The 23,796-nt window shown below is 35.9% G+C and overlaps 1 protein-coding gene across 19 annotated transcripts in view; it reads left to right on the top strand.

Moving 5' to 3' along the window:
- RAD17 (RAD17 checkpoint clamp loader component) overlaps window positions 1-23,796 on the top strand; it is a 32,111-nt gene that overhangs the window by 488 nt on the left and 7,827 nt on the right. For 6 of the 19 annotated variants that reach the window (XM_067031078.1, XM_059062544.2, XM_067031090.1 and 3 more), the window contains exons 2-15: window positions 1,137-1,240; window positions 3,347-3,604; window positions 4,121-4,204; window positions 5,668-5,824; window positions 8,112-8,248; window positions 8,728-8,780; window positions 8,867-8,992; window positions 9,086-9,155; window positions 15,420-15,531; window positions 17,521-17,706; window positions 18,006-18,091; window positions 18,212-18,358; window positions 20,520-20,669; window positions 22,592-22,712. In XM_067031078.1, the coding sequence (XP_066887179.1) occupies window positions 1,137-1,240; window positions 3,347-3,604; window positions 4,121-4,204; window positions 5,668-5,824; window positions 8,112-8,248; window positions 8,728-8,780; window positions 8,867-8,992; window positions 9,086-9,155; window positions 15,420-15,531; window positions 17,521-17,706; window positions 18,006-18,091; window positions 18,212-18,358; window positions 20,520-20,669; window positions 22,592-22,712 (1,791 nt within the window). Of the gene's footprint in view, window positions 1-227; window positions 427-1,136; window positions 1,241-3,346; window positions 3,605-4,120; window positions 4,205-5,667; window positions 5,825-8,111; window positions 8,249-8,727; window positions 8,781-8,866; window positions 8,993-9,085; window positions 9,156-15,419; window positions 15,532-17,520; window positions 17,707-18,005; window positions 18,092-18,211; window positions 18,359-20,519; window positions 20,670-22,591; window positions 22,713-23,796 lie in introns of all 19 variants that reach the window. The other 13 variants (XM_067031095.1, XM_067031082.1, XM_067031085.1 and 10 more) reach the window with 5 other exon arrangements.

Here is a 23,796-nt window from a genome sequence, read left to right on the forward strand (position 1 = left end):
GGCTCCTCCTCCTGACCTGTCCATCCCATCTGGGGATGAGACGGGTCGGGGTGCAGAGCTCTGGCCTGGAGCCGGGGCACGCGAGCTCATCTCGGCTTTCTCTTGACTAGCAGTATTACGTTGGACGAATGTGTGAGCTTAGTATCCCCAGTGCTGTGTGTAGGATGGTGGTGGGTTTGCTAGAAATACTCTTCAGGTTCTTTTCTATCTCTGACGTCTCATTTCAGAAACCTGGTACCATCAAGGACAATTGCCTGCTTTTTAAAGGCGGTAACTGTCAGTCTTGCTTTCAAAGAGCGACTAGAGTCCTGACTATAACAACAGTCTGCGTCTTTTATTTCGACCTACCAACTCTGTGTTTTCCACCCATGTATCTCTTTGAAACCGCAAAGCAAAAACTTCTCCAGTCGTGAACAATTTGTATGTGTGAGTGTATGATTTGTTTTCTAGTGTGTGGAAGTATTTACACATAAGTTATGTGTGACTCCAAACTATAAAGTTCAATGTACAGGTTTGTAGACCTTAAAAAACTTTCCTTCTGGCTAACTTAAAATTGGTGAGTTCACTAGTTTGTATAAACATTGAAGAACTCTGAAAGTCAGAAAACAGTGTTGCCAAAAAATTTTGTAATAACGTATTCAGATAACAACAGTTATAGAAAAGTTTGCAGTAAGATATAAAGTCTTTGTCCAAAGTAAGTGATAAGTCTGAATTCATTGTATGGTGCTTTTTTGTTATTATTTTTGAAATTTTGGAAAATTTTCTGAAATTTTATAATTTGAAAAGTGGGGAATTTAAATTTTCAGTATGAAAACTACACAAATAAAATTGTTTAATTTTTCTTAATGACAAAAGATAGGTTCACAAATGTGTAGTTTTTCTGTTTTCTCTAATACATTATTGAGTTCGTAGGAAAAACAATACATCACCACAGATAATTTGACAGTTATAGTCATTAAAAGTAAAATTTATTTTAGTATTTTGATTTCTTGCTGCATGTACGTTTTCTGTGTTCTCTTTCATTAGTTCTTGGGCCTTAACTTTATTATGTCGTTGATTTTTATCAATATATATTAATTACTTCTGTTTTACAATTTTTCTTAATTTGAGATTTTTTTTTTCTTTTTTTCCCCTAGGTGAATTATACTTTAATGTACTACAGGTTGTATACTACGGATGGGAACTATTAAAGTTTATAATGTCAAAAACTTTTCTTAGACCAAAGGTATCTTCCACAAAGGTATGATACACTAAAATGGCCATGTGATAACTGCCCAAAAGGAGTTATAAATTTTTATATGTGTTCCCAATGACTTGTTACTGCTGTGCGAGTAATGGTGCCCAGTATTTGTTGTAATTAGTGATCTAAAAAGTTAAATAATAAATTGTGAAACAACTATACACTGAAAACACAACCTTAATTTTGAAAAAATGTTTATTTACAATCCTGGTCACAAAGAAAAGGCTGAAAACTCTTGAATGAAAGAGCAATAGAAGAAAAAGAAATACATGAGCTGTAGTTGGTGTTATAGCTTAACAACAAGCCCTGTTTCTTAGAAATTAGGTGGTTCAGTGTGCCAGTTCTCAACAAGACTAGCCGGTAGGTAGGATGGGTATCAGACAGTATACTGAAAGTTAGCTGTTTTCCTAGTGGTGGATCTGATTTTCCTCTTACTCTAAGTGAATTATTTAACTTTGCTGTTTCTCTTCCTCTTCCTCTTTTTTTTAAAAAAGTAAATGGAAATCCATATTTACATAAGAAATAAACTGTAAAATGTATAAGTAACATGGAGATTGGAATCGCTAGATCAGAATTGCTATCAAGAGTTTTACTACTAATAATATTTTTATACACTCTTAAAAATAGAGGAAAGGGGCCAAAATTGTAGTACTAGTCATAGTCTTTTTAAAGAGGAGGAAATGAATTGGGTAGCTATGACTAAATTTTTTTTTCCAAAAAGTCTTCATTTCTTTACCCACTGCTGATCATAATCCTAGATTCTGTTTATAAGAGGAATGAAGTTTGATTTCGCATTCATAAAATACTTGTAAGTATTGCTTCTCCTGAGCCTACTTTCAGCTCCAACCTCTGTTTTTTGTTTTGTTTCTCTCCCAGAAAGGAGCATTGTCAAATAATGGTTCACAACTATGGCTGAGTATTCATCGAGGAAAATATAATCTTGTTAGCCAGGCAGGGAATTACAAAAGTCAGGTACTAAGCTAGATATTTTTAGATTTATACTGTTGGAATGTTAAGAAAAAGTCTACTTTAAAAATTCTAATTATTTAAAAAAGAATGCTTTTTAATACTCATAAATATTTTTAGGTTAAAATTGCTTAATTTAACATTTTTCTTTGTGTATTCTTGCAAAGGATTTTAAAGAAAAGGAAATGTTGGAGGGAAACGTAGAGGGGTTAATAGTTTCTATAGACCAGAAGACCATGAAATAGAACCCACTGATTTTCCTGCTCTATTAAACCAGTACTCTTTTTCCTAAACAAATCTAACAAATCACCCTCCCTGGAAAGCCTGCCTCCCTTTCATAAACATATTAGTTGCTTCATGAGCTGAAGAAAAATATAATCAAGTCATAATTACAAACTATTTATAGCATCAGTATTCTTAGACCTGTCTTCACATATCTTAAAGCCGGTAGGGATTATTTGAATGTATAAAATGGTTCTTAGTTTGTGAATGTATTAACCTGGTCAAGGCAGAAGTGTTATTTTCTTTCACGGGCCTCTCACTGTTGTGGCCTCTCTCGTTGCGGAGCACAGGCTACGGATGCCCAGGCTCAGCAGCCATGGCTCACGGGCCCAGCCGCTTCGCGGCATGTGGGACCTTCCCGGACCAGGGCACGAACCCGCGTCCCCTGCATCGGCAGGCGGATTCTCAACCACTGCGCCACCAGGGAAGCCCAGAAGTGTTATTTTCTTACTGCTCTACATGGTTAAAATAATGCCTTTTTTTCTTTATTCTGTTTTACTTCTTTTTTTGGTAGGTAATTTTAATATTTGTGTTTCAGGGCTACAAATGAGTTTTTAAAGTATCAGTCTAATCTTTATTCTGGGAAGATTATAATTAATAAAAAGAATTAAGTTTGTATTCTGTATTCATTTATATGACATCCATCATTACCATGGTCAAGTAGATAAGTATACATTTATGCTTATTGTAAAGTAGAAAAATGACTAATACAGAGTCAATTTTATTTAAAGAGCTAATTTGTGAGATTTTTATTTTAAATGTTACAAGTATAAGAATTTTTTTAATAGAATAGTTTAGTTATATAGGGAATAGATGCAAAAACAATGTTATAGTGTTTACATGGTTTCTTTTTTTCAGGTAACAAACTGGGTAGACTCATCATTTGATGATTTTTCAGAGGATACAAGCATCTCTACTATTACTGCCACATCATTAGGTGTGAATAACTCAAGTCTTAGAAGAAAAAAGGTGCCTTCCACACTAGAAAGTAGCAAATTTCCAGCTAGAAAAAGAGGAAACCTATCTTCCTCAAAGCAGATTTATGGTCTAGAAAATTCAAAAGAATATCTGTCAGAAAATGAACCATGGGTGGATAAATACAAACCAGAAACGCAGGTAATAAATGGCATACAAACAAGTCTACATAATTTAGTTTCAGGAAGGAGAGGGATGTGCATTTTCAGATATTATTCATAAAAATCTTTCTGCCTAAATGAATTAGAAAAATAATAATAATTTCTAGGTTTTTTATATTCCAAGGCTCAAATTTTCCCAACAGTTATTCAGAAGGTATACCATTGGTTATTTGTTTTCGATTTAATTTAACCCCCAACATAGACTTGATCCATTTAATTTTTTGCTAAATGTAATACCCCTCCCTATTTATTCCCTTCCCAAAATGTATTACAGGATTTTAAAATATTTTATAATTGCATATGTGCCTCAATTTAAGAATAAAATTTTTCCATATCAATATAAAGAATTGAATTAAGTGTAATCAAAAGGACCTTTTTATTACTATATCATGTTACTGTTTCTAGTTTTTTTCATTAAAAGTGTGTAGATTAACCTGTGCTGATGTATCAAAATTTTTTGAGTTAAAATGTTTTATTTTAAACTTGAAAATTTTAGCATGAACTTGCTGTGCATAAAAAGAAAATTGAAGAAGTTGAAACCTGGTTAAAAGCTGAAGTCTTAGAAAGGCAGCCAAAACAGGTAACTAAATAAGAAATGTGTTTTAAAATATTTGACCTCAAATGTTTCTCTGGCTTATAGTTGGTTATAAGAAGTTAAAAACTTTCATGTTGACTTTCTCATAAGTCCAGATCACCTGAAGTAGAAAGCTGTCTGACCTTACTACTTCTTCCTCATTAAAAGACTCAAGAGACTTTGCGTTCTCCCCTTGACTTGTACCTCTTTTTCCCTCTTATATATAAAGCATAGTAAACCATTAGGGTGCTAATATATTTAGCATATCACATTATCTCACACTAAAGCAAGTAGGCAAATTACATATTAGTTTTTGTATTAAATATAGCCTAAAATAGTCATTCATCCTACGCTTATGTTTTTTCTTTCACTTCCTAATTCCATAATTACCCTTGGCCCCCAAGCTAGAATTTTCACTCTCTCTTTTTAAACTTATTTAATTTTGAGATTCTTGAAAGATAAAGAAAAAACAGAATAGTAAAAATAGAATAGTAAGTGAATATTCATGTACCTGTAAAAATACTCATTTTCTCCCATGAGTATTTTAACATAAATTATAAATGTTTGGCATTTAATTCTCTAATGTTATCTAATGCTCAGTTCATATTCACATTTTTCCAGTTGTCTTTTATATCCGGTTTATTACAACCAGTATCTAATCAAGGACCACCCGTTACATTTGATTGTTCTATCTCTTAGGGCTTTTAAAATCTAGAACAGTTGCCTTCACCTTCTCTTTCCACAAGCCGCACAGCATGACCAAAAAATAAATAAATAAATAATAAAATTAAAGTGTAACTGGCTCTTCTCTGGGTCCAAGTATACAGGCCCTTATTTACTGTAGTTAATCAAAGTAAACAAATGAGCAAGGATTGCAGCCCACCATTATATGTAGGACATCTTCCCCTGATAATTTTTCAGTTTTAACTTTTTTATCAGATTTACTGAATGAGGAAATGTTACTGGGAGCTGCATCCTCTAGTCTGTCTTTAGAGTCCTGTCCCTGGTAATATGTTTCTTAATTTACATTTCTTAAATAATCTGATATCTAAACTGAGGTTTTTCCGTAAGAATATTATACTTATATAATATTGAAGTATATAATCCAAAGAGAGGTCTGTATTAAGATTGAATATTATGAGTTCAGATAACCCCTAAAAATACTTGTTTCAGACGTTACCTCTTTAATCTAGCTGAAGTTGTTTTAATTTGGCTACTGAGTAGTCCTTGGGAGGAACATAATGCAAGAATTGAGGAGTTATCAGAAGCTATGCTTAGAAGTTCAGGAAATAAGATTCTCTTATCTAAAGCTGGTTTATTCCAGCTAGCATCGTGAAATTTAGTCTGCTTATACCCGACATTCAGTAAGTATCTGTAGAGGTAATTAATATTTAAAAAGAATATTCAAACATAATATTCTAGATTTCCAATGATTTTGATTTTTTATTCATGTTTATATTTGGTTTTAGGGTGGATCTATTTTATTAATAACAGGACCCCCTGGATGTGGAAAAACAACAACTATAAAAATACTATCAAAGGAGCATGGTATTCAAGTACAAGAGTGGATTAATCCAGTTTTACCACAATTCCAAAAAGATGATTTCAAGGAGATACTTAATCCTGGTAAGGTTTGCTCTGAAGGTAGTGGAAATAGTGGGGAAAGTCTGGTTTACAGGAGGTTTGTAACAAGCCCCCCATCTATATCTTTAAGATTTCTACGACCCTATTGGGTATATGGGTTTTTTGGTTTGTTTGTTTGTTTTTAAAATTTATTTATTTATATTTGGCTGCACCAGGTCTTCGTTGCTGTGTGCAGGGCTTTCTCTAGTTGCAGCAAGCAAGGGCTACTCTTCGTTGCTGTGCGCGGGCTTCTCATTGCGGTGACTTATCTTGTAGAGCACGGGCTCTAGGCATGTGGGCTTCAGTAGTTGTGGCACACGGGCTCAGTAGTTGTGGCTCATGGGCTCTAGCGCGCAGGCTCAGTCGTTGTGGCGCACGCACAGGCTTAGTTGCTCCGTGGCATGTGGGATCTTCCTGGACCAGGGCTCAAACCTGTGTCCCCTGCATTGGCAGGTGGATTGTTAACCACTGCGCCACCAAGGAAGTCCTGGGGTATATGTTTTTGAGAGGAAGGTATATATTGCCACTTCTACACTAGATTGGCATTTGTCCACTACCAACTGCTTCACAAAGTCAGAGAAGCAATCAGATGAAACTATATGTGTGTGTTTTCTCATATACTTCCCAGGTTCAGAGAGAAGTAATTTTAGGAGAAGGAAGGGTCCCTCCAGTAAAGGAGAGTGGGATGTTTTTAAGGATTAAGTGTTTCAGTTGTTAGATAACAAGCTAATCAGTTTGCATTATTTATGTACTTTTTTCCTAGGCTCTAGCTGTGTAAATGAACTCTGTTGAAATGTAAATCAAGCCTTAAAAAATGTTAAAGTAACTTGCTTCCAAACAAGAGTTTAGATCAGACCTCTTAGAATCAAATCAAAGTATATGGCAGTGAAGGTCTTTGGAATTCGAAAGGGGGCTTTAGACAAACATCCAAAAATAATGATAGTACCAATTTAAAGACGTAGTATGATATAACTTCACATATATGCTCATAAACTCCAGCACGATCATTTTTAAATTTCATATCTGTCTTACTGCTGCTTTAGGTAACTAAGCTAGGGGTATCCAAATCTCCTAGGCCATTTTGAAGTGCAAGGGGTTCTGTAGAAGGACGATTATATTCTAACGTGGAGAGCTCCTCAAAATTCTTTCTTCAGGCTCTTCTTTAATATTCTCTGTGCATACTATATCTTTAGTATGCATACCCTTATGCTCCTAGTATCCCATACTCTTGGAATTTCTACTGCTTTCTAACAGTAACATTACTTTTGACAATCTTGGAAGTTGGGTTTTTTTTTTTTTTTTTGGCTGCACTGGGTCTTTGTCGCAGTGCCTGGGTTTCTCTAGTTGTGGCACGCGGGCTCAGTAGTTGCACCGCGCAGGCTTAGTTGCCCTGCAGCATGTGGGATCTTAGTTCCCCGACCAGGGATTGAACCCACGTCTGCTGCATTGGAAGGCAGATTCTTAACCACTGGACCACCAGGGAAGTCCCTAGGAAGTCTTTATTTACAGTCTTCTGTATAAAATATTTCTTCCCTTATTCCCAAATTCACTAATTAGTCATTCTCTTTTTGTCATTAAAGCTTATTATTTTTTTAATAGATTATTTATTTTATTTATTTTTTATTTTTGGCTGCATCGGGTCTTTGTTGCTGCGCACAGGCTTTCTCTAGTTGTGGAGAGCGGGGGCTACTCTTCGTGTGGGCTTCTCATTGCGGTGGCTTCTCTTGTTGCAGAGCACAGGCTCTAGGCGCTCAGACTTCAGTAGGTGGGGCTCATGGGCGTAGATGCTCTGTTGCATGTGGGATCTTCCCGGACCAGGGCTCAAACCCGTGTCCCCTGCATTGGCGGGCGGATTCTTAACCACTGTGCCACCAGGGAAGCCCAAAACTTATTATTAAATTAAATTAAAACTTACTGTTACTGAAAACAGCTTATTTATCGTCATGCACTAATTGGGAGAATTTCAATGTGTAGGCAGAGTCATAAATATTTTTACCAATTGTATGACTTTTATACTAACAGCTGTGTTCTGAAATCAGTTAACTCCATATTACATTCATTGGTACAGAAAAGTTACTGTTGTTCATAGTGACTTTTGTCTTTTGAAATGAATATTCTATTTTAAATTTGAATTGTTTTGCCTAATTGAAAAACAGTCTACAATATTGTGTGCTCCTTCATGTATATGTAAATGTATTCATTAACGTATATGTATATTACATACATATGTATAATGCTGATGTGTATATAATTGGTTGAAAATAAAAGTGTTAAATATGTTTCCTTTCAGAATCAAGCTTCCATGTATTTCCTTATCAGTCTCAGATAGCAGTTTTTAAAGAGTTTCTACTAAGAGCGACAAAATATAACAAACTACAAATGCTTGGAGATGATCTGAGAACTGATAAGAAGATAATTCTAGTTGAAGTAAGGACAGCTTTTGAAATTCTGCTATAGCTATTGAATAAACAATTGTAAGATATATTTTATTTGATAATGACATTTACTCTCTCCATAGTATTAGTACTGGTAAAATATAACAAAGGCTTTGTGCTTTAGAAGAAACCTAAAGTTTCTTGCAGTAAACTTGGATAGAGTAGCTACAGGTTAATGAACTTTAAAAATTTAATGGCCTAAATATAGAAAGGCAAAAAATATTTGGAAAGTGACGTCTTAGTAAAAATATTATAATCTGTAGTGACCCTAAGGAATTTGCTATCAGAATCCCATTGATGTGTATTACTATTTAGGACATCAGCTATTTGATGTCTCCCTTAATTTCTACAAAAATTCTGGTTACAGTATATTGAATAGATAACATTTTTCCTGTTTTGGTAAATATAAATCTGAAAATAAATTTACATGGGAATAAAACTGAGCTAGTGTTTCTCCTTTGTTTTTGGTAGGATTTACCTAACCAGTTTTATCGAGATTCTCATACTTTACATGAAGTTCTGAGGTGAGTTTCAGTGAACTTTTCTAAAACTCCAGATTAAATGACAGGTGATTTAAATTTCAGCCTTGCTTGCTATCTTGTAATTTTAGGAAGTACGTGCAGATTGGTCGATGTCCTCTAATATTTATAATCTCTGACAGTCTCAGTGGAGATAATAATCAAAGGTTACTGTTTCCCAAAGAAATTCAGGAAGAGTGTGCTATATCAAATATTAGGTAAGAATGAAATTTCTTCTTAAAATTTCATATACATACTGTATTTTTAAATTAATCATGTAACCTCTATCTTTCTTTATAAAACTTTGACAGTTTCAACCCTGTGGCTCCAACAATTATGATGAAGTTTCTTAATCGAATAGTGACAAAAGAAGCTAATAAGGTAAGTCTTTTAAGAACTGATTAATATGAATCTTACATTGTAATTATAGAAAGCCAAACTTAAGTAGTATTATATAAACTTGAGGAGTTAGAGACACAAACTATTTCAGTGTTTTTTTTTTTTTTTTTTTTTTTTTTTTTTTGCGGTACGCGGGCCTCTCACTGTTGTGGCCTCTCCCATTGCGGAGCACAGGCTCCGGACGCACAGGCTCGGCGGCCATGGCTCACGGGCCCAGCCGCTCTGCGGCATGTGGGATCTTCCCGGACCGGGGCACGAACCCGCATCCCCTGCATCGGCAGGCGGACTCTCAACCACTGCGCCACCAGGGAAGCCCTATTTCAGTGTTTTAAATTAAAAAATTTTAACTACACTCATAAAGCATGTCATTTTAGAAAATGTAGGAAATACTAATTTAAAAAATCCTTAACCTTTTTCTACTTTTAAACTTAATTTTCTTTTTCACATTGATGTAAATTTCCCTATGCTTGGCTTAGTGTTCTAAATTGTATCTGTTAGCAAAAAGCTATTTTCTGGCATCTAGGTCCATTAGTCAGCAACAGTCCAACTCTACTTGTGTCTTGTTGTCATTTTTAAAGATTTAATATATTTTTTATTTTGATTAAAAAACATACCATAAAATTTACCATCTTAACCATTTTATTCCAGCTTTATTGAATATAACTGACATATAACATCATGTAAGTTTGAGGTGTATGACACATTGATTTGATAAACTTATGTAATGAAAAATGATTACCACTGTAGGGTTATCTAACAGCTCCATCATGTCATGTAATTACCATTTCTTTTTTGTGGTGAGAACATTTAAGATTTTTTTCTTTTAGCAACTTTCAAATATGTAATACAGTATTATTAGCTGTATTATGTATTAGAAATATTAACCATTTTTAACCATCCAGTTCAATAGTGTTAAGTATACTAACACTGTTCTGAAATAGCTGTTACTTTTTTTTTTTTTTTTTAAATTTGGTTGAGCGGGGTCTTAGTTGCGGCAGGCAGGCTCCTTAGTTGTGGCATGCGAACTCTTAGTTGTGGCATGCATGTGGAATCTAGTTCCCTGACCAGGGATCAAACCTGGGCCCCCTGCATTGGGAGCAGAGTCTTATCCACTGTGCCATCAGTGAAGTCCCTGAAATAGCTGTTACTTTTCCCCCCATAAATTGTATTTATTTATTTATTTATCTATCTATCTAATCTATCTAGCTAGCTATCTGTCTATCTAGCTAGCTGCTTTGGGTCTTCATTGCTGCATGGGGGCTTTCTCTAGTTACGGCCAGCAGGGGCTACTCTTCATTGCGGTGCATGGACCTCTCATTTTGGTGGCCTCTCCTGTTGCAGAGCACGGGCTCTAGGCGCACGGGCTTCAGTAGTCGTGGCATGTGGGCTCAGTAGTTATGGCACGTGGGCTCAGTGGTTGTGGCTTGCGGGCTCTAGAGCACAGGTTCAGTAATTGTGGTGCATGGGCTTAGTTGCTCCGTGGCATGTGGGATCTTCCCAGACCAGGGCTTGAACCTGTGTCCCCTTCATTGGCAGGCGGATTCTTAACCACTGCGCCACAGGGAAGTCCCATAGCTGTTACTTTTAACGCATCATTTTTTTCTATCTTTCAAATCAAGATGATGTTAAAATAAATTGATGAAACTTCTACTCCCAGCAGCATGGTTCTAAGGGGCCCTACTGCTATAAATCAACTGGATCTTACATCATAATATATTTGGAGTGCTGGATCACAGGAACTGATGGAAGTCTCCAAGGGAGAGGTTATTTTTGAGGATTAAACAAAATAATGTATATATGTAGAGCATTTAGCTGAATAAGTACAGGTATTAATAGTGAAATATTAGAAACACTCTGAGTCCAGTAATAGAGGAAGCAGTTACTGTGGTGAACTATTATGTCATTAATTAGCGTTTTGAAAATATTCAGTGACGTGAGGAAATACAATTTAATGTCAAGTTAAAAATAACAAGATGCGAAGTTACATGATAATTCCAACAATAGAAATGATATTTCCAGCCCTTGATATATCTGTCAAGCCCTATGCAAAGTATTTTTACATACCTGATCTTATTAAACCCTCACCACAACCATACAGAATTATCCCCATTTTATAGGTAAGGAAGCTGAACTTTGGAGGGAAATAACTATTCCATGATTATTAAGTATCAGATGAGTTTAAGTTTTGTTCTGACTCCAATTCACTGTGCTAAAACAAAAGATACAGTTGTCAATGACAACACAATGCACATATATACATAAACCTATACATACTAGAAGAAATACATAAAAATGCTAAGTGTGGGCTTCCCTGGTGGCGCAGTGGTTGAGAGTCCGCCTGCCAATGCAGGGGACACGGGTTCGTGCCCCGGTCTGGGAAGATCCCACGTGCCGCGGAGCGGCTGGGCCCGTGAGCCGTGGCCGCTGGGCCTGTGCGTCCGGAGCCTGTGCTCCGCAGCGGGAGAGGCCACAATGGTGAGAGGCCCACGTACCACAAAAAAAAAAAAAAAAATGCTAAGTGTGATTCTGGATGGTAGGATTACTTGTGATTTTTTTATTGTCTTTTTGAAAAAAAAATCTGTTTTCTACTATAAGCATGATAATTATAAGCTATTTATTAAACATTGAAGAAATAATAAAAATAGCATCATAGTACTATATCACATTACTCACAACTTCTTTTAAGACTAAGTCATTAAATTGCAAATGGCATTTACTCTAGCAAATTAGTAAAAGGAGATACCATAACTTCTTTGTTATGTGGTTAATGTGCTTTACTTTAAATAGTTGATCTGTAAGAATTTTGGAACTAGTATACTTTTGATATCATCATTGATAATGTTACATAAAAGGAGCAGCAACAAGCACAATATTTACATGTAAATATAAATCAAATATAAAATCAAGTGTTATGATACTGTCTGGAGTCTCCAAGGATGATAATGATAGTATAAGAAGATTTAAAGGAAAGTTTAATCTCTGGTATTCTGTAGCTTAGTTAATTATATTAGGGAAGAATGTTGACGTCTTGAGTGAATGAGTTATAATAAGAAAGAGTGTTGAATATCTTCAGTGTTTTTCTTTAAGTTTAAATGTGTTCATAGGAAGAAAGATCTTTAATATTTTCTGATATCATTAGGTATATAAAGTGTGAAAGGAACTGCTGATCATACATCTTACCCATATTTGCCATGTTCACAGTAATTAACATCCATAGTATTTTCTTCAGCTGCCAAGGATTATAATTTCAAATTATATTTCCTTACTGGCAAGTAATCCATATCTAGAATTTTTCAAAAACAAGTACTCCTCTCAAAACAATTTTTAAGGTAAATGTATTCCCAATAAAAATAAAGTTAATCTGGAAGAGAAGGCATGAGCAAGAAAATTCTGTAAAAGAGTGATGAAGAGAGACTTGCTGTCTAGGTATTGGAACATAATATGATGAAACTATAGGAAGTACAGCAGTGTGGTATTAGCACAGTAATAGACGAATGGAAGAATAAAATGAGAAGACAGCACAGAAATAGATCAGTATGTGTAAATGGGAATATTTTATATAATGGAAGTGGCATTTTACATCACTGGGGAAGGAGAGTAGACTATTGTTAACAACTGGTGTTGGAACAATTGGATATTCATATAGAAAAACATAAGTTTGCCTCTTTAGTTCATACTATGGACAAAAATAATTTAAACCTTGATTAAAGATTTAAATACAAAAATTAGAAGAGTATTAGGAAAAAATACTGACTTTGTGTTGGGGGGAAGTCTTCTAAGCAAGAAACAAAAACCTGAAAGCCATGGATTTACTTTAAAAAAAATGGAAAACTTAGGAAATGACAGAAGGCATGGTAAACAAAGATAAAAGACAAACATGAGAATGAAAGAAAATATTTGCAGTTTTTTTAACAGAAAAGCACTAATACCTGAATATATATTTTTATTTTTTATTTATTTTATTTTTGGCTGTGTTGGGTCTTCATTGCTGTGTACAGGCTTTCTCTACTTGCAGCGAGTGGGAGCTGCTCTTCATTGCAGTGTGCGGACTTATTGCAGTGGCTTCTCTTGTTGCGGAGCACAGGCTCTAGAGCACGGGCTCTAGATCACAGGCTTCAGTAGTTGTGGCTTGCAGGCTCTAGAGTGCAGGCTCAGTAGCTGCGGCACAAGGGCTTAGCTGTTCCGCGGCATGTGGGATCTTCCCAGACCAGGGCTCGAACCCGTGTCCCCTGCACTGGCAGACGGATTCTTAACCAATGTGCCACCAGGGAAGCCCCACTAATACCTGATTACATAAAAGTATGCCTACAAGAAAAAAAAGGCTAAGAACAGAAGCCAGTACACAAAGAAATACAAATGGATAGTAAACATGAGAGGTGTTCAGCCCTACATAGTAATCAGAGAAATTCATATTTAAACCAGGTAACATTTTTCACATATCAGAGTATAAAAAATTTAAGATTTATATACAGGGTTGCCAAATATATGGAAAAATGAACACTCTCACCTACCATTGCTAGGAAAAATAAAACTGGTAAATGTTACAGACACTTTGAAGGGCCCTCTGCTTCTACAGAAATGTTCATGCATGTTGGCAAAGGTATACAGTTGACCCTTGAGCAACATGGGTTTGAACTGCATGGGCCACATATATGTGCATTTCTTTCAGTAGTGAATACTGCAGTACTACTGATCCATGATTGGTTGAATCCGAGGATGCAGAACCACAGCTACAGAGGGAAAACTATAAATTTATAAGTTGGATTTTCGACTGTGAGGAGGGCTGGCGTCCCTAACCCCACATTATTCAAGGGTCGGCTGTATGTATATTATATATGTAGGTCTGGAATAGTAAAGAAGTGGAAACTGTAAATGTCCCTTCATTGGGGGAAATATTAGTTAAATTACTGTCTACCCATAACATTTTTAAAAATTATATAGACGTAAAGGTACTAACATAGAAAGATCACAAAGAATGGTATTAATTTATAGAATAATACATATTATGTGATCCCACTTATATTTAAAAAATTAACTCTGAATATACTTACCGATACTATATATACTTACAGATACTATATTTACTTACAGATATGTGTGCACAAAAAGTGGTCTGGAAAGGCTCCTCCTAAAATGTTAACAAATGTTACAAAGTTGGGATCTGTGGAGCAAAAGGATAACTTTCATAAAGAACTTTTGAAACAGCTTTGGTTAATAAAGTTAAAAATATATTGGGGGCTTCCCTGGTGGCGCAGTGGTTGAGAGTCCGCCTGCCGATGCAGGGGATGCGGGTTCGTGCCCCGGTTTGGGAAGATCCCACATGCCGCGGAGCGGCTGGGCCCGTGAGCCATGGCCGCCGAGCCTGCGTGTCGGGAGCCTGTGCTCCGCGACGGGAGAGGCCACGACAGTGAGAGGCCCGCGTACCGCAAAAAAAAAAAAAAAAAAAAAAAAAAAAAAAAAAAAAATATATATATATATATATATATATATATTGGGGCTTCCCTGGTGGCGCAGTGGTTGAGAGTCCGCCTGCCGATGCAGGGGACATGGGTTCGTGCCCCGGTCTGGGAGGATCCCACATGCCGCGGAGCCTGCGCTCCGCAAAGGGAGAGGCCACAACAGTGAGAGGCCCACGTACCGCAAAAAAAAAAAAAAAATATATATATATATATATATATATATGTGTGTGTATATATATATATATATATATATATATATATATATATATATAAGATCATAGCACAGTACTATTTTTCTGTCAAGAGCTGAAATGGGATCATCTATGAACAATCACATGAATTCAGCTTAAGTTATTTTGTCATAACTTAATATGTAAACTATTAGGAGTTTCTGAGGGGGAAGAGAGGATAAGTTTTTCTTGTCTTATACTTGATCTTCCAAGGGTGTGATAGGTGATATATCGTATTCACGTATTTATGCATATGTGTGTGTGTGTTTATATATTTGTATGTATGTTATATATATAGCGAAAGAGAGAGAACTTCAAAATATAACCTAGTCCAAGTAAAAAAGTAAAGTGATATTTTATAACCTTGAAATTTTACCTTAAACTGTGATGTCATTGACACTTGTACCTTCATAAGCAGACTGTTGTTTAACATGTAGGCTTTTTAGCATTCCGATTGGAAAGCTTCTATTATACTTCCATTAAGTTTAGAAAATAGGTGGTTTTGTTTGTTTTTTGCTTAGAAAATAGCTTTTTTAATTTCAATTTTTTCATTTTAGGATGGAGGAAAGATTGTTGTCCCTGATAAAACTTCCCTAGAGTTGCTCTGTCAAGGATGTTCTGGTGATATCAGAAGTGCAATAAACAGCCTCCAGTTTTCTTCTTCAACAGGTAACTGGAAAAGATACACTCCTATGGTATTATGTAGGTGACTAACTTTTTCTTAATTTTTCATGAAATGAAATTAAACTAAACATTTTAACTTAAAATTGGTATATACCTATCTCCACTTAATATTTTTTTATTGAGACAGTGTAATAAAATTAGGTATGTACACATGCATACACATACCACTATAAATGTGTCACCATATATATTTATACATCTAAGACAAAAGCTGATTTATTTACATGGTTTGCCACTTTACCTTTCAAAGTTAATTTGGAATGAGACTTCCTGAGAGAAAATCCTGGCTCTGCCACTTTTCAGTGACTGAATCTTGCAAGTTACTTAATCTTTCCATGCCTTTATTTTTTCACCTTTTATATGAGAACTTGTCTGATCGAGATGTGTGAAGAATGAGGTAATCCTTGCAGAGTGTTTATTCCAGTGCTTGACACACATTCAGTGCTCAAATGGCCAGCTGTTAATGAATTTAATAATAGTTCATATATGATATGTTTAACAAATGCATTTCCACTTGTTAATATATAAAAGGGGTCCCTAGCCATGCTGTAGTAAAGAGATAGCCCCACTAATAGCAATGAGTTAATGTTTGCTCTTAATGATCATAGTTTACTGCATACAGTCTTCATCAGAAAACATTTAACAAGTGACCTACTTGATGCTTAACATTGAGGAGTTGACCTTAAAAAGTTAAAAGCTCTTTGGAGCTCTCAAAATCCACCTGAAATCCTAGTTTCTACCCACAAGTGTAACCTGTTCATGTAGTTACATCTTTGTTTTTCAAAATAACTCTACAGAAATGGACATCCTAACACAACTGAAATCAGAATTCTGCTTCTTGCTGTAGAAACATAAATGTAAATTGTGCTTAGGTTCACTACTAGAATTAGGGATGGGTCAGTTTGGGATCCTAACTACCATTTATAACGTTATTGCTCTGAGTTCAGAAATTTCAGAGGGAAGAAAATAATAGTGGGTCAGGAACTGTATTAGCAATTATATGTTTTTTCATTTAATTCTCAGATCAGCCTAATGAGATAGACAATAGTAGGATTCAAACCTAGATCCTGTGTTTTTCTAATACCCTAGGCTGGTTTTCTGAGGTCTTGCATTCTGAGTTGTTTTTGTTATAAATTTATTTATTTATTTCTGGCTGCTTTGGATCTTTGTTGCTGCGTGTGGGCTTTCTCTAGTTGCAGCGAGCAGGGGCTACTCTTCGTTGCGGTGTGCAGGCTTCTCATTGCAGTCGATTTTCTTGTTGCGGAGCATGGGCTCTAGGCACCCGGGCTTCAGTAGTTGTGGCACACAGGCTCAGTTCCTCCCCAGCATATGAGGTCTTGCTGGACCAGGGATCGAACCCGTCATTGGCAGGCAGATTCTTAACCACCGCACCACCAGGGAGTCCCTGAGTTTTAAAACGTAGATTTCCCAGTGAAATTTGAACACGGGCATATTCATAAATCGGAGACTGCCCAAATCAGTAAAGAAGTAATATAGCATCATTGTTAGCATGGATTGCAGAACCAGACTGTCTGGATTCAAATCACTTACTAGCTGCTGACCTTTAGCCAGTTACTTAACCTCTTTATGTTTCATTTCTTTACTCTGTATAATAATAGTTCTCCTCTGATAAGGTTGTTATGAGGACTAAATTAATTAATACATACCATGCACCAAGAATAGTACCTTGCCATTAACACCATGAGAAACCAAGGTGATATGACCATGTTAGAGTATGTCATTGTGTATGTGAAAATTTGAAATCTGTGTCATGACATACTTTTAGATGACATTTTATTTCGTTTTAATAGTTTAGTAACTGAAAGAGGACTCTGACTCTGTATACTTCACAATTATTTATTAGAAAAACATTTAAATTAAAATACCTAGTGTAACTATATCTGAAATGTTCTGTTTTATTTTTCATATTTTAATTTAATTTTAAATATTGTTTCTTGGGTGTATATTATTTAGGAAAGAACAATTTATGGCCAAGGAAAAATCGAATGTCTTCTTTAAAATCAGATGCTGTGCTGTCAAAATCAAAAGGAAGACAAAAACCTGATAGGATATTTGAAAATCAAGAGGTCCAAGCTATTGGTGGCAAAGATGTTTCTCTTTTTCTCTTCAGAGCTTTGGGGAAAATACTATATTGTAAACGTAAGAAAACCTTATACATTTTAAAAAAATCTGTTATTATCTTACAATTGAAATAAAATACATTTTTTAAAATGTCATATATTTGGTTCAGTTACAAGAAAGAGCTAGGACTAGGTCAGATGCTCTTTGGCAGGGCCTAAGAAAGACATAGCAGAAAAATGTATTTAGGTAGAGTATTTTTGGATTATGAGTGGGATTAAACATTAAAACCAACTGTTGAAAAATCTTCAAATGAGAGGTGCTATATAATTATAAAGGTGGTGTTATTTTTAATAACTCCAGATATTTTTTTTTAATAGGAGCATCTGTAACAGAATTAGACTCACCTCGATTGCCTACTCATTTATCAGAGTATGAGCGGGATACATTGCTTGTTCAACCTGAGGTAAAGTCTTTAATAACACTTAGTACTATTTACAGGCTGTTTACTATTAATGTTAAATATGTGTCCATGTAAATTTGACCACTGAATTTTTACCAAAATTATATATACTTCTTTTTATAGGAAGTAGTAGAAATGTCACACATGCCAGGAGAATTATTTAATTTATATCTTCACCAGAACTACGTAGATTTCTTCACGGAAGTGGATGATCTTGTGAGAGCCAGTGAATTTCTGAGTTTTGCAGATATCCTCAGTGGTGACTGGAATGTAAGACCATTTGACTTACATGTTTTTGTTTATGACTATTTCTTCAGAATTGAGAAAGAAAGTTTACTTTTATTCATACTGATTTGACATTATTTTACGTAACTTCTTAATAACTATGACAAAATTAATTCATCTAACCCAGTGAAACTTCAGCAGTGAATCTGATTTTTCTATGATAATATACACTAATTTTTTTCTAAAGTTATTTTCTGATTATAAAACTAATACATAGTCAGAAAACTTGACAACCATTGAAAAGTAGACAGAAGGAAAGGAACTGTGCCTCTATCTTTTCTTCTTTCTCTCTTTTTTTTTTTTTTTGCGGTACACGGGCCTCTCACTGTTGTGGCCTCTCCCGCTGCGGAGCACAGGCTCCGGACGCGCAGGCTCAGCGGCCACGGCTCACGGGCCCAGCCGCTCCGCGGCACGTGGGATCCTCCCGGACCGGGGCACGAACCCGTGTCCCCTGCATCGGCAGGCGGACTCTCAACCACTGCGCCACCAGGGAAGCCCTCTTCTTTCTCTTTTTAAAAAAATTTTTTAGCCATGCCGCGTGGCATGCACTTTTAGTTCCCTGACCAGTGATCAAACCCATGCTCCTTCCAGTGGAAGTGTGGAATCTTAATCACTGAACCTCCAGGGAAGTCCCCTGTGCTTCTTGCTATACTTTCTGATGGTCTTTAAATTTATCTATTTATTTATTTGCACATTTGAAATTATTCACTATAAAGTTTATTTTTTCTTAACAGTTTAACTCTGCTCTGACTGGTATAGTAGTTACTAGACACTTGTAGCTATTTAAATTAAATTAAAAATTCAGGGATTTCTCTGGTGGTCCAGTGAGTAAGACTCTGTGCTCCCAATACAGGGGGCCTGAGGTTCAATCCCTAGTCGGGGAACTAGATCCCACACGCATGTCAGAACTAAGAAGCCCACATGCAAGCCGCAACTAAGAAGCCCACATGCTGCAACTAAAGATCCCACATGCTGCAACTCAGACCCAGCACAGCCAAAATTAAAAAAAAATAAATAATAATTCAGTTCCCTGGTCACACTAGCCATATTTCCATCATTTAAACAGTTATGATACAGTTTCTGTTATATATTTAGAGTTTCATTATTCAGCGGTGGCATTTGCTTAATTTTTTTATATTGCTTCTTTTTTTTTTTTTTTTTGTGGTACGCGGGCCTCTCACTGTTGTGGCCTCTCCCGTTGTGGAGCGCAGGCTCCGGACGCGCAGGCTCAGTGGCCATGGCTCACGGGCCCAGCCGCTCCGCGGCATGTGGGATCTTCCCGGGCCAGGGCACGAACCCGTGTCCCCTGCATCGGCAGGTGGATTCTCAACCACTGCGCCACCAGGGAAGCCCTATATTGCTTCTTTTTTATTTTGAAATTTTCCAACCTGTTGACAAATAGAAAGAATATACAATGAATACCTGAATACCTTTAACTTTTGTTCACCAGTTTTTCACATTTTTCCACATTTGCTTAATCTGTATTGATACACTTGTTTTGGCTGAATAATTGGAAAGTAATTGTAGCATCACAACACTTAACACTTAAGCATGCATAAGGACATTGCTCTATTAAAACCACAATAGCATTATCATACCTAAAAAAATAAGCATAAATTCAGTAATATACTGTCCTTATTCCTGTTTCCCCAGTTATCTCAAAAATGTATTTAAGGGCTTCCCTGGTGGCGCAGTGGTTGAGAGTCCGCCTGCCGATGCAGGGGACACGGGTTCGTGCCCCGGTCCGGGAAGATCCCACATGCCGCGGAGCGGCTGGGCCCGTGAGCCATGGCCGCTGAGCCTGCGCGTCTGGAGCCTGTGCTCCGCGATGGGAAAGGCCACAACAGTGAGAGGCCCACATACCACAAAAAAAAAAAAAAAAAAAAAAAAATGTATTTAAAGTTATTTCCACCACCTCCATCCAACATCCAGTTAATAGTCACTCATAGCATTTGATTATTATGGCACAGTTGAATTTTCTTCAAAATTTTGTAGCACTATTATTTTTAGGACTGTGGTGAGGTTGAAAAAAATGAACGTATAGTAACTAAATATGATTAGCCTTTTTTGGGGGTCAGTAGTACCAATAAGTACTGTTTTGTAAATCTCTTATTTTCTTTATTTCACATCTTGTCTCCTTTTCTAGACACGCTCTTTACTCAGGGAATATAGTACATCAATAGCTACGAGAGGTGTGATACATTCCAACAAAGCCCGAGGATTTGCTCATTGCCAAGGAGGAGGATCAAGTTTTCGACCCTTGCATAAACCCCAATGGTTTCTAATAAATAAAAAGGTAAAAAAATAAATTGTACATTTTCAAAGAGTGAACTATTTATGTTATGTGAATTATATCTCAATAAAGTTTTTTTCTTTTAATTGAAAAAGAAAAATGATCTTTCATTCTTAATGAGAAATAGTTGCTAAGGCCCACAGTTTTCTTAGAATTATGATAAAACATGAAAAGGAGTCTTCTTAAATGCTTAGTCATTTTTTTAAGGAAAAAGCACTCAAAAATTGAAAGCATATACCTATTTTATTGGAATCAAAGTATACAGGCCTACCTCATTTTATAGCACTTTACTTTATTAAAGCATTTCACAGATAATGCGTTTTTTACAAATTGAAGGTTTGTGGCAATCCTGCATCAAGCAAGTCTATCAGCACCATTTTTCCAACAGCATTTGCTCACCTCGTGTCTCTGTGTCACATTTTGATAATTCTAGCAATATTTCAAACCCTCTACAAGCAAAAAGAGTATGACTGGATGACGGCTCAGGTGATGGTTAGCAATTTTTAACAATGAAGTATTTTTAAATTAAAGTATGTACATTGTTTTTTTAGACATAATGCTATTGCACACTTAGGAGACTATAGTGTGAGCGTAACTTTTTTTTTTGGCCATGCTAAATGGCATGCAGGATCTTACTTCCCTGACCAGGGATGGAACCTGTGCCCCCCTGCAGTGGGAGCGCAGTCTCAACCACTGGACCACCAGGGAAGTCCCAAGCATAACTTTTATATGTACTGGGAAACCGCAAAATTTGTGTGACTTGCTTTATTGTGATACTCACTTTATTGCAGTGGTCTGGAACTGAACTCACAATATCTCTGAGGTATGCCTGTAGTTATAATTATATTTTTGTTTCAGTTGAAAATAAATCCTGGCTTTACCTCTAACTATCTGCACAAGTTATTTCACTTAATATGCCATTATTTTCCACAGCTATAAGTATGGAGGATTGAATTATTTAGAGATCAAAAACAGGTGGCTCACAAGTTGAATACAACCCACACACAGATTTTTTTAAATGAATTGCCAATCTTTAAAAACTAGTATAATAGTTGAAACTCAGATAAGGATTTCTGGCTGCAGAGTTTCTGCAATCTCCTGGAAAAAAAATTGGAAGTAAGGCAACACTGGTCCATATTTTACATGGCAGCAGTCTGCTCAAGCCAAGTATAATCTGCCCCTTGGTGATGGGAGTTGTCAGTACCACCTCCCCCAGCTGTTCCACTGCAGTGATTTCTATTAACTGCCTGACTCCTATAGCATCTGAATTTGTGACCCCCGGACTAGGTCATCTCTAAGATGTCTTCCAGTTTTAAATTCATATGGCTACATATGAACCTATCATTCATTACTTAAGAAAATTTTCAGTGGATTTCTTTGAGAATTTCATTACTTTTAAGCAATTTATGTCCCTTTTTGACTTGCTTTGCACTTTATAGCATGTATATTAATTTTGCATTTGTTACATACAAATGATCTAAGACTGTGAGCACCCGAAAGGCAGAGATCATACTTCTCTTATCATCACTGTAACATAGTTCCTCTCTTAACTGAAGAAAATACCTTCTTTCATTGAGAAACATTATCCTCACGTAATTTGTGATATGTGTATGCTCATAAACAGGAGTCCTTTAATTTTTAAGTTTGTTTTTCTTCTCCCTTAAGTCTTGTTCTTATTGCTGTTATATCAAGTGTGAAATAGTTGTGTAGATAAAATGCTTTGTTAGATAATGCTAGGACAGTTATAAAGGACTAATCAAGCTGCCCAGCATGGCCAAAAAAAAGGGACTGATCAGATAAACTCCTAGAGTATATTTGTAGCATATAAACCCACATACTTTGTGATATAATAAACTTAGTCTAGGAATAAATATCCATATTTAAATTTTTATTTTTCATTTCACCATTTTTTTCCTTCTCTGCAGTATCGGGAAAATTGCCTGGCAGCAAAAGCACTTTTTTCTGACTTCTGCTTACCAGCTTTATGCCTCCAAGTTCAGCTGTTGCCATACCTTGCTTTGCTCACCATTCCAATGAGAAATCAAGGTAATAACATGGGTTTTCCTTATCCCCAAGAAGTAGTGTTTTATAACATTATGTTTTTGTGGATCAACTTATTCCTCTGTACCAGTGACACTAAGTTTTTTTCCCCTTTATTTTTTGAATCAGAATTAATACATGCTTTTTGATTTAAAAAGAAAGAAATTAAATAATAAAGAAGTACATAAAATAAAAATTGAAAGTCCCCTATAACCATGGGTAATTCCTTTTGATAGATTGGTGTAAATTCTTCTAGACTTTTTCCTGTGCGTATATAAATGTTAGATGTAAGCTCTAATTTTTTTTGTCACTTATCATGCATAGCGCTCCATATTTTATAACTACGGCAAAGGAGCTGTAGAGGCTGGGAAGTCTAAAATCAAGGTGCCAGCAGATCCAGTGTCTGGTGAGGGCCTGCTTCCTAGTTTGCAGTGGCCATCTTCTCATTGTATTCTCACATGATAAAGAGCAGAGTAAAAGAGAGCTCTCTCTGGGTTCTCTTATCTAAAGGCACTAATCCCATTCATGAGGACTCTACCCTCATGACCTAAGCACCTCCCAAGGCTCCATCTCCTAATAACATCACTTCAGGGGTTAGGATTTCAATATATGAATTTGTCATGACAGAAGCGTTTAGTCTATAACAGCAGCAATGCAAAAGTATATTCAGATCTAAGTTATATTTTTTCAAAATTTATAATAATTTTATTCAACCTTATTAATAGGTATTGGTTGATTTCAATATTACAAGCAGTATCCATTAATAGTATATTTACATTGTCTTTCCACGTTTTGAAATTATAAATAATGCTAAAAAAAATTAGTATGCCTTTGACAATACACACTTGCCCAGTTTATGTCTACTTTTTTTGAACTTTAACAATTTTTCCATCAGTTCTTTCTCTTTTTTAATGTGTGTCTTAAGGGCCACATTTCATTAACAGTCCTAGGTCACATGTCTATGGTGCTGATCTTCAGCATTTGTGTAATATTGAATTTGTGTAATATTGAAAATATTACTAATCTACTACATAACTCATCGAACTTCTCAAGTTTTTTTTAAACTTTCTTTTTTTTTTTTTTTTTAATT

This window comes from Kogia breviceps, chromosome 4, assembly GCF_026419965.1.
Source record: "Kogia breviceps isolate mKogBre1 chromosome 4, mKogBre1 haplotype 1, whole genome shotgun sequence".
NCBI classification, from domain to species: domain Eukaryota; kingdom Metazoa; phylum Chordata; class Mammalia; order Artiodactyla; family Physeteridae; genus Kogia; species Kogia breviceps.